Source organism: Pholcus phalangioides, unplaced genomic scaffold (genome assembly GCF_987345545.1).
Source record: "Pholcus phalangioides strain wild (caught in Gottingen) unplaced genomic scaffold, Ppha-v1.0 ptg000040l_1, whole genome shotgun sequence".
Classification (NCBI taxonomy): Eukaryota; Metazoa; Arthropoda; class Arachnida; order Araneae; family Pholcidae; genus Pholcus; species Pholcus phalangioides.
Genome location: NW_028301626.1, coordinates 5,387,361 through 5,399,414, shown reverse-complemented (window position 1 = coordinate 5,399,414; position 12,054 = coordinate 5,387,361). Strand labels below are relative to the sequence as shown.

Sequence of the window (12,054 nt, the reverse complement as noted above, 5' to 3'; positions counted from 1 at the left end):
ATATACATTCTTTCCATAATTTATTGCCAAACCATATCTTCTCGTCCAATCATGTACTTTCTGAAGTATATTTTCACTATATTGTTCCAGATAGGTGAAATTTGTGGTCGTTATTGCAATTAGTACATCATTTGCAAATGCTCGTACAGACTTCTTTTCCTCAAAATCCATCATCAAAAGTTCATTTATATAAATTGTCCCCAATAATGGGCCCAAAGAGGATCCTTGTGGGATTCCGATGTTATAATAATGAGTCAAATCAGTTCCTTTGCTACACACTCCTCTATTTCTCAAGAAGTCCAATATCACCTTCCTAGTCCCACTGGGAAATTTCATATCCCTTAATAAGGTATCAGTTCTTGTTGTTTCAGCACTATTGAACGCATTTTGCACGTCCAAGCTAATTACATAAGATACCCAAGATAATTACATAAGATACCCAAGCTAATTACATAAGATACCCAAGCTAATTACATAAGATACGACACATATATATATACGGAATACGATAAAATATAGGTGTAAATCTCGGGAAGCTATTTATACTTATGAGGCAACCATAATTTTTATGGGCATGCATTTTATCTGTTGTGGCCTTTGTATTTTGTATTTGTAAGTAATGTGATATGTATGCAAACGTGTTGTGTTTGCTAATTGAGCACATTTTTATTTTCTTCTTCAAATTGCAGGAGGAAATGACAGTTTGTCTAACAAAAGACAGGTATGTTTATTTTTTCTGTCTCGCTCTGAGCTGATTCCGGTTTTTAAATTTGCAAAGTAGTAGTGAGTAGATTCTGTACAGGCTGCCACTAATTGTTTGCACAGCATATCTCTGCAACCGTAGATTCGAGAAACGTACTTTTGAATGCAAAAAATTTTCAAATCACGTGTGGCCACCACCAGAAATGTCTTGAATTTTCCAAGGGGTTTGTATAAATTTGAAAAAAAAAAAAATAGAGAAATTAAGTTTTTATGTAGACCGGAATGCCGATACTTCCAATTAGCGAAACCTAAATGCAGCTCCGAGAAGTCAGATACAATAAATTGCATATTTTTTAATGTAATATTAACGAAGATGATGCTTGAATTTGAAGTTTTTTCAGCATTTGTCGCCAATGATTGACACGTGTTTCTCAAATTGCAAATCGTATAAACTCAATTCAAAAATTGTAAAAATTCTGTTATTTTCAATAAATGCAACTGCTATTTACTGTAAACAAAAAAAAAATTAAATAATTGAGTTGAAATCTATTTGTCCACAGTGCCTAAAAATGGAAACATTTTGACAGAATGAAAATTTGACAACACAGTGATAAGTTGCCAAATCACAGCTATTTCACATATTTAATATCTTCATAAATATTGCATCTAAAAATATTCTTTTTTGCCGATGCGTTTACGGAGTGTGACCTACATTTGAATAATTGGAAGTTTTAGCACACACATGAGAACTGTATAAAAAATTAATATCTTCATTTTTTTAATGTATGCGACCGTTTAAACAAATATCGAGATTTCAAATAACTGCAAGACATTTGAAAGTGTTTCTCAAGTCAGGCTTACATATCCGGTGTACAAACAATTTGGAACAGCCTGAATAGTCATTAATTGCATTTTTCCAATTTCTAGTAAATTACCGGACGAATTATTCTGAAATTTCTGACATGTGAACATAATCCTCGATCTCTCATTTTCCAGTTCTGATTCAGTCGCGCGTGTTTTTAGGTGACTGACAAAAAATTGAAAAAGAAAATGTTTTTCATCGGCCCTTGCATCGTAAGGAGCTGCAAATTTGATTTGCATTTCTGCACAGAACATCCAACTAGCTTTACGCAATACGTATATGCATTTTCATGAAAATTACATGTATATTCAAGAAGATATAATTAACCAATTTTCAACGCATGTTTTTTGCTTAACCTTTTTAAACCCTGGTGCCCCAAATGCGTGGGTTGTTTTTCATCGTTGTAGGATTTTTTCTTCGGACCTCAGGGAGCTAAGCCTTGAATTAAAGGATTGCGTAAGTTTTCAGTTAGAAATATGGTGAATATGAACTTTAAAGGCTTTCACAAAGATCAGAACTTAAAGTTGAATTTTCAGGGGTTTTTTGGATGGCTTCCAGGAGAAGTGCCTCTGGGAAAAGTGTGATTTATTACATAAACTTAAGCAATACTATTCTGGAAAAAAATAAATGTGAAGATGAATATACACTGCTGGCCACCCAAATTGCAACACCAAGAAAGACAAGAGATATCGCAACAATATTTATTTTGTAGATAACATGTTGACCAAGCATCAAATGATTAAATTTATAGACTTCTGTGAAGTGTGGTTCCTGCCAAAATCAGTAGCCAGAGTAGCCGCCATTGTTGGAGATCACCGCTGCCACACGCCTCGGCATTGATTCAAAGAGACTTTGGATGTGTTCTTGGGGTACAGCAGACCAAGCAGCTTCCACGCTTTGCCAAAGTTGATCTGGCGTGGCAGCTGGGGATGTAATCTGGGTCAATCCTTGAGCAACCATGGACCACATGTTCCGTCGTACCCTCCTGCATCCAACGATCATATATCCGCATTACAGTTGTTTGGTTTCGTCCAACACGACTACCGATTTCCCTGAAAGATAATCCACAATCTCGGTAGGCCACTATCCTTCCTCTGTCGAACTCGGATACTTGATCAAAAGATGATCGTTTTTTTGAAAAAACCACAAGAAAAACACAATTGCCGTACTTCAAATCGTCGAAATCTCCAAGCCTTAGATAGCGCTTTGAAGTGGCGCCACAGGAGCGCGTGATGTGCGTCTGCGCTGAAATTCTAATCATTTGCATATCTCACCTCCGCTAATGCATGTTGTAAATTTCATATTATTTGCATGCTTCCTTCAGGGTGTTGCATTTACGGTGGCCAGCAGTGTATGTTGCATCGTCTTGGTTGAAAAAATTTGAACGAAATGAATCAAGTGTTTAATCACAAAACGAGAAACTGAAATTTGAAAAAAAAAATGCTGACATTTATGTTTTGAGTTTCAAAAAATTCTAATACCATTTGTAAAACTACAAAAAAATAATGCTCGGGTTTGAAAGGGCTTTAACGGGTGAAGTTTACAACCAAGTTTTACGAAACTTACAAAAATGTTGACACTGAACATGAGACACACATCAAAGAATTTCAAAACGTAAAATCTCAATACCGATGAGATATGAATATTTTAAGTTAAATGATTTTTGATTACGTACATGAGCAGGAAATATCAATTCTGATTTTTCATAATTTGGTTGCTCGACATATGAGAAGCTCTCTCTCTCTCTTAGATACAATTTTCAATTATTCAAAAAGATGTCGGCAATACAAATAGCTGCAAAAAATGTTTTTATGGTGTGTCTCATATAGTGTTAGGTTTCATACGAATTGGTTTAAAACTCTGCATGTTGCGGTGGAACCTCGTTTATATGATAGGCATTACGATATAACCATTGAGCTGGCTTCAGAGTTGACATTTAAATGATCTGTTTATTGCTTGTTTCTCCAAACGCCACGACGAGAGCCTCAAGGAACTGGTTTCAATTGTTTGGAAGTGGGATATATGTCCTTTCAGAACTTTTTACTCCCAAAGGTTTAAGCGTTATCTTCAGAGGTTGGGAAAGTCCTGTGTAAGCAAGCATTTGGGAGGCACAGGTCTGCCAGTAAGTGACGCGCACACACATTACTGTATCATTTCTTCGGATCATTTACCGTGGAATTTCCTCTCGTCGTGATGCTTTGCTTGCTGGCTGTGTGCAATCCACTGTCCGTAATGTCGAGAAAATGAAAAAGCGCTTTCTCTAAAAGGTAAACTAGAAATTTTATAGACATTTGATAAGGATACGAAATTTTGAAATGCGATTGCAGATTTCAATTATTTTTCGTGTTTTGTTTTTTCTCCCTCAAGTATGAAATTATTTTTTAAGCAACATATAATTGGAGATTGAATTAAACACAATCAATTTTATAATATTCTGTATATCTTTTTGGGACAGGGTGTGTTTTCAGTTGTGTGACATACGAATTTATATACGACGTTTGATCCGGCCATTCCAATGCCGCATCGTATGGACGTGGCTTCACTGTTTATAAGCATAAAGCGTGCAATGAAATTTGAATTTTTTTGAGGCACATCCATACTTTTGAGAATATTCACGCACTTTACACGGAAGTGCATACGAATATTGCTCAAAGGAAGTAAAATATTTTTTGTAACAAATCTATTTTTGCTGCTTTTTTATGAAACGGGTTTGGTGATATTATTTTCAATTTGACTTTTGGTCGAGTTTGTGCATACATGTGAAAGTTTTTCATTCAGCGAAGCATTTGAAATAAAGTCGTACCTCTTTCTAGCGAGAAACTACAGAGTTGGCAGTGAATTTTCAAGTGAATGAAATATTGAAATGTCAGGCAACTATACTCGCAGACAGTGCATTTCTCTTGACAGAAGCATTACTTGGAACTGAGAACGGTGAACCATCAAATCAAGAGGAGATGGTATATATTTTATTATACAAATGATATATGGGGTGCATAGGAAAGTCCCTTTATCCTGGAATAACCCGCAAACCGTTGATCCTACATAGAAGCATGCTTCCAATTAAAAGGGAAAGTATCCAAATAACGTGTAGACCCCAGTACGTCATTCATACAGCAAAAAGTTGTATAGTTATTATAATAAAATAAATAAACTTTTCGTTTGTTCTAGAAAATCAAATTAGAAAATTGTGACCCTGCTCCTCCTGAACCAGTCGGTTCCGTATTTTGTCCTGATTTTTAATCAGGAATTCTAGGATTTGTTTTTTTAATTTATGGTCACCCTAGGCTTGACTATGATTTTTTGGCTTCTTGGAAGTTCACTGACAAGGTTTGAAGTCTGCGAAATTTGCAAACAGATTGTATGTGCGGAATGAAAAAAGCTGTGCAGGTGATAAATCCTGAGCAGTGTAATATACGTAAAGCAGCTTTTCGATGCCGTTCGCATTGTGCACTAAATGAATTCATTTCGTTGAAAATATCAACGACGCTCATTAGTAGAGCAATAAAATTTCGTAATTTCTATCAGAAATTTCTTCTTTTCGCGATTTCAATTTTGGGTGTGCATTAGGAATTGATTGAAATAACATACGAAAGTTTCGATATTTCCCTATTTGATTTCGATTGCGAACAAATTAAAAAAATAATATTCAATCTCGGTCGGCATGGGGGTAGCATTAGTCTTCCCCGTGCCCGCCTGCTTACGCCTCTGGCAGGCAGACTTTAAAATGCAATTCTAAATGAATTATTTAGTCGTTGTAATTGATATTAGTAATGCCTTTATGACTGCACATAAAACATTTACCTTCATACTAAGGGTAACCCCTTCCTCATCGGGGAAAATGCGGGAAATTGTGAAACACTATTAAGATATCAATAATTATAGCCAAAAAATGGAATTCGTGGTAAATTTTCTAGTTATCGTTAAATTCCTAAAGGGTTGTATAAATAAAGAGTTGCTGCAAATCTCAGTAAAATAAATTGTGTTTCATTTGTTTTCATACGTTCTTGTATTAGAAAAATCATCACCACTAGATGATGTTCAGGTATATTTTCCTCAGATAAATGCGGCAAAGTGCAAAGAACAGTAGTGCCCTTACTATGTAGCCCTGCATCGTGATAGCCCAGGATCGATTCCTGCAGGCAGTGGAGTCATGCATCTGAAACCAATCATGGTTAATTTAAATACATAACTCTTTCGTGCATGCAACAGTTCATTTGAGGAATTTCTACGGTTAGCATGTGCAGTTTAGTTGCAGTAGTACGCCTGAACCATTCTAGAACTTCATTATTCTTTCGCTATCAATACCTAATACCTAAAATTTGGTTAAAAATCTGAATTTCAAATTTTGTAACCACTCTGCCTCCCTCTAAATTCTACCCAAACAATCCTCTCCAGAAAAGCGAGATAAACGTGATGTTGTAATGCTATATGAACCGTTGCTTGCTTAACTTTTGGAAGACAGTGCATAGAGAGAAACCGGGACAAATCCCAGAATTCCTGATTAAAAACTGGGAAAAAACACGGTATCAATTAATAAAAACCGGGCCATTTTAGAAACGCTCTTTCCGGGGACATGACAGTATAAAATTGCAAACTTACAATGTATTTGCGAAAATATTATCACACTGCTTCCACGCAAAGGTGCAAAAATGAGTAAAAAAATCATTATACATCGGACGTCCCGTATATACGGGATTGAAGAGCGTCGTGCATCGTGAGAAGGGGGGATTTTCTTTTCTTTTTTAATCCAAACTTTTTTAGTCTAGTGCCATAAACAGAAATCCTTTTCTCTTTGTAATTTCAAGGAATTTCATGAAGCTAATGCCACATTTGTGCAGTTTTTTTTTTGCGATTTTAACTTTTATTGAAAATGGTAGCGCCCTCTATTGACTCCACAGGGAACAAAAATAAAATAACATAAATGCGCGTACTGAAAACATCTTAGACACTTCGAGCCCTTTAGCCTAAGTTTTTAGGCTTATCTGGCGATATATTTGCCATAATTTTCAAATGATTTATCCAAAATAAAATAATATGTAAATGGAGGTTAATATACATTCGCAGTTGCCTTGTGAATCGTATAATTCGATTAAGGTATCCGACTATGTTCGAGTTCTCTTTTGTATAAAATGGTAGTGGAGGGAACTTTAAAATAGCATTTTTTGGTAGAAAGTGTCTTGAAATGGTGAAAACAGTAACAAATTTAGGTCTAACTATGTCATTTTCTATGAAAAAGACATTTTTGTGTGAAATTTTAGGTAAATTTTTTTCACCTAATATTCGAAACACGATTGCAAAAAAATTTGAAAATGATATGTTTTGTGGTTTTCACAGTACATTTAGCTAGTGATGTTGCAGGTTATGAACCAAAATTCAAAGGATCGCATGATATGTTCATAAGTTACTGTCAAATATGTTAATGGTGGAATTAATAGTGGAAAATCGAGACATCTGGCCACCCTAGTCAAGCTTCTATTTAAATTAACAAGGCACTGGTTATATATTCTTTGCAATAACGAGCACCTATATCCAGAATTCCAAAGATATTTTATATGAAGAGGGGTTTATGCGAAAATAAATAGATACTGTTTTAAGAAGTTTAAGACGGGTTTTCCTAGGAACAAATGTATTCTGCGCCGCATGCAACGTGAATCGTCCAGCGCGACGTCCACTCACCAATAGGAAAAGCCGTGCGACTGTTTCCCTACAGAGTGCAACACGGCCTCACGCTATCGCTTTACGTCGGGCGTGATTAGCCGACTGCTTCTGGAAGAGTCAAATGCGTCGTGCGCGGCGCATTTCGGAGATATTTTCTTCACCTTTGTTTTGTTTTCTTTCCCGTCATGCCAAATGGCAAAAATACGTGGATGTGCAGACGGCAAAGCAGATGATGCGCCACGCCATGAAAACACAAACGCGTAGCGTGGTAAAGTTACACGTTTCTGCTGACGCGAAATGGTCATTTTCGGTTCAAGCGGGGCGGAGAAACCTTCTCCTAGGAAAACCCAGCTTCAGGAAGAAAAAAAAAGTTACATGTTGAGCTTTTTTTCCCCTTTGTGTCAAAATGACCGATTCCGTCGTTCTAATGATAACTCGATTATACGTTTTTCATTTTCTATATTTCCCATGCATATAGGTCATAAAAGATCTGTTCAACGCAACCGCAAGAAAGTTTGAGTTGCTAAAATCAAGCTTCAGTGATTCGGGTAAGCTGTGATAGTGGATTTGTAAACTGCTATCCGTCACCATATCGCTTGAAATAAAATCCTTTGATTCTCCCTGACATTGAATGGGCAAATTGATACTGAACGAACGGCTTTTTTATCATTCTGTCATAGGTAAGGATGATCAGGATGACCCGAGGCCAAACCCAAAGAGGATCAGGATTGACGGTCCGTTCCCTCCCGCCAATCTGAGAGCTGAGGTTAGTTTCATTTATTTTTTCTAACATTTTTTTCTTTGTTCACGATCAGTTTTTTAATTCGATTCTCGTATGAATCCACCTTTTTCGCGCACAGCTCGGCCGACACCATCTACAGCTCGTGCCGTCAGTGAAGAAGATCATCTCACCATTGGACATACTACAATAAAGGGTAAAGATGGAGCATGCGTAGGTCTGCTATATCCAATGGCTATAGGTGAAATGACCTTCTTCACCGACGTCACGAGCCTTGCGCGGAGGCCTTCTGCTAGAGAGATGGTGTTGGCTCGGCACTACCTCAAAAAATAAGAGAAAACGTTGAATGTTCCTTTACATCTACAATATTTTTTTTGTCTGTGTGTATCATTTGTTTGGAATGAACTTTAATTTACACTCGACAATGATTTCGTCTCAACCCTTCGACCTTAAGAAATGTACGATATGTTTGTCTTTCTTTTTTCACATTTGTCTATCGAAACTAACTCCCGACTACGCCATTTTTTATCTCTTTTATGTGTTGATTTATTTGTTTGAACGATCGGCATCACTGATTGATTGTCGATATTATTATCCTGACTTATTTGTTTTTACTTTAAATAATCTGTCATCCATCTGTCTAATCTAATCTATCTATTTTTCACAGTGACTGTACGTCGTAGTCGACACAAACGTCTTTCATCACTCAGTTCCAGAATACAGAAATCTGGTGAAACTTGCAATCCAGAGTGAGTATTTATAAGTTTACCAGGGAGGAAAAAAAATCCAATCTTCATAGTTTGACCACGGAAAGATAGCTTCTGACCTTGTTTGACCTTCATCATGGAAAGGTAGTATTCGTTCTTCAGTGGGAAGAAATGGGAGAAAAGGAACTCCACACACAGCAGCTACCATGGAGGAGAGAGAGAGAGAGAGAGAGAGAGATGTTTGTTTTCTCCCCCCCCCCTCCTCTGGTTTCTCTCTACTGAAGAATGAGCCCTTCCTCTTCATCCTGTCCTTCATACGAGGACAGACGCATTCTTTCCGTGGTCACACTTTACCACCTCATATTAACGTGAATCGAATTAGAGATGGATGTATTTTTTTGTTCGTAATTGGTGTTTGTTCTTTTGCAGCGGGAGTAATCAAAGTATGTATCCCATTCATGGTGCTTTGGGAGCTTAGGTGCCAGAAGGACGTTACCAGTCCTGCCAGCCGCTTGCCAGTAAGCATATCAACATCTTATGTGTATGTTCATTGTTCCCCTTTTCTTCTATGTTCATGTATCAAGCATAATGTGCTTGTATAGTTTCGTATGTATGTATTTATAAAATATGCTAGCGGAATCCAAAAGTTCAAGAACTTTTATTAAACGTTCCCGGGAATGCTTATTAACGTAAAATTACCTTGAAAAATATGAAATGGCCGCTTACAACAATCTCCGCTATACTACACTGCCTGGCACAAAAATAAGTAAATAAATAGTAACCTATTTCATTGCACCCCTAATGTGGAAGTTACAAGAGGAGAAGTTGTGAAATGAGGTTTTTTTTGTTGTTCAGGACCAAAGCCAGCAGTAAAATGTAGTTTGCTGAGTAATTCAGCATGTTATAGCCATATTTACCCGTCAATGGATATTTTCTTCTTTGAAGGCGATAACACGTTCTAAAATGACGATGGGCATGTTCCCGTATAACAACGTTTTCGAAACGTGTCATCGTCTTCAAGGAAGAAAATATCCACTAACGAGTAACTTGGTCACTAAGCATGCTAAATTACTCAGTAGACCTTAGTAGGGAACAGGAGAAACACCCTCGTATCATAACACATCCTTCTGAAGCCTGCACAGTAGGTGCGGTAAAATAGGTTACGACTCCTTTTTTACGAGTCATACAGTGTCATACATTTCCTTAGAATGACTATACATTTCCGCGCGTACATTATTAGGAAGCCACTTGATGGAAACTCCTTCAATGTCTCCTGCAATGCTGCTTTTGCTTCATCTGATGGCACAAGCCCCATCCATGCTAATTTGATCAGCGAAACGAGAAAACCATGAAGTGTCATTTAGAGGCTTGAGTATCATAACGTGGCACCGTTTAGGGAGTAATGGATTCCGTAAATGTGGTGAATCTATTCAGCAGAAAAGTAAACAAAAAGCGTTATCTATTACGGCTACATATTACTTCGTTTTCGGGAGTCTATTTGTCATGGAATGGCCCATGAATTTACAAAATATTCAAGGGCCTACATATTTATAATGGTACATCGATATGTTAATTTAATTAATATCATGGTACTTAATTATCTATGATAAACTTGTTCACAACGATTAAAAAAAATTAACAGGGGCGTCGTTTCGTGAAATCAGATGAGACATAGGCAGATTCGCAAAAGAAGCTTTGCGGACATAAGGTAAAAAGATGGCTTCCGGCAATGCTACAAGAATTCGCGCGGGTGACATATTTGTCTCGTTGAAAAGAAAATTATTTTGGATATAGTTTAGTGACGCCAAATGAAATTATTCGAAATGAAGAAGCCAAACATTTTGAATCATACTACGTGAATCATTGAAATTATCTCATTTTTCGGCCTTTCTGATTTGAGTTTTGTACAATGCAGGGCATCAAAAGAAGTGCTGAAATAGCACTTGCGACCTTCCTCGACGACAGGAGGAAGAATCCTGACTGTTTTGTGCGACAGTCCGGACAGGAGGTGAGAAAAAATTTGTTCTTCAAATTAATCCTCAACTGTTATCATATCTTTTCCGTTAGTGTTATTCAACACATGTGTTAAATGTATAGAACATACGTATTTAGTAAATTTAATGGTAACGCACTTTTTTCTTCCAATTTGCAGAACGAGGACGCCATCGCCGATTACTGCCGATGCCCACGATGTGATGCCGACCTGAATGTGGCGCATTTCTGCGAGTCACTGCAAAACGACGGTACGTGGAGAACAGATTTACACGTATAATCCTTTTTATTGCTAGTTCCATTACACAACCTTTCTTTTCGTGATTTGCGCTACTGATTATTTTCAGATTTTCTTTGTGTGTCACTAATTATTTAATTTGCATTCTAACTTGAAATATCACGTTCGTTTTCACGGTCGGCCTGAGGAAAGTCGTACTGGCGACAAGTGATAACCCGTTTAACGCAATAGCAGACGCCTTATACATCCGAACAATGAGAATACGAAATTTTTGGAACAAAATAGCAACCATCCCGCTCAACAGACTAAATGGTTTGCATTTTTTAACATCAGTTCCTTTTGATTTTCGAGCATGTATATATCCATTCTGTTTTTTTCTTTATCAGAAGTTGCTCTTTATTGCTCTTTATCAGAGAGCAACAGTCCTACAACGGTAAATCATTCAACCATAAACACTTCACTCATAGTTAGTAAAACTGGGGGCAGATGACAGCGCTACACATAACAAGCATTACACAGAAACAAACTTTACGTCAGGTTGCACTACACGTACACGCACATTCCCGCATGTACCGATTCGTGGTGGGGGGGGGGGGGGGTGTAGCAGTAGTAGGTAGGGGATCCATGATGTTCTTAAGTCAGCCACCTCGTTGGGCAATTTGCCTGTTGTGGCGTTGTATTTGTATTTGTATTTGTATAATAATGCTGATCGCAGCGAAAATAAGACAGTTTACCGGAGGAATCTTACAGCAACTTTCGTTGATATACGTTATTATTTGAGGCAATTTTTAGTTGGTCAAGGCATTATCATGTCTCTGCACGAACTCATGAGTCGGCCTAGGCAAGTTCCAAGGTTCAATCCATACAAGAATAATCAAGAAACCATGGCGTCCATTGCTGGATCTGATTTTGTCGTTATTATCTCAGATGAACGACTCTGTTCCGGATATAATATGTATTCCAGGGATCAGCCGAAATTGTTCAAACTATCAGACAAGACTGTTTTGGGCTGCATAGGCTATTGGTGCGATGCCCTGACATTTAGTAGAATTTTAAAAGCAAGAATTAAGATGTACCAGCATGAACACAACAAAGTTATGAGTACTACTGCTGTGGCTCAGCTAGTGTCATGTATGTTGTATTACTAGAGGTTTTC

The 12,054-nt window shown here is 37.3% G+C and overlaps 1 protein-coding gene across 1 annotated transcript in view; it reads left to right on the top strand.

The window, feature by feature from the left end:
• Positions 1 to 11,257, top strand: part of LOC149065315 (uncharacterized) — a 197,280-nt gene extending 186,023 nt beyond the window's left edge. The window contains exons 3-5 of the mRNA XM_089254189.1: positions 9,098 to 9,186; positions 10,584 to 10,676; positions 10,821 to 11,257. Of these exons, the coding sequence (XP_089110315.1) occupies positions 9,098 to 9,186; positions 10,584 to 10,676; positions 10,821 to 10,940 (302 nt within the window). The 3' untranslated portion in view covers positions 10,941 to 11,257. The remainder of the gene's footprint in view (positions 1 to 9,097; positions 9,187 to 10,583; positions 10,677 to 10,820) is intronic.
• The last annotated feature ends 797 nt before the right edge of the window (positions 11,258 to 12,054 follow it).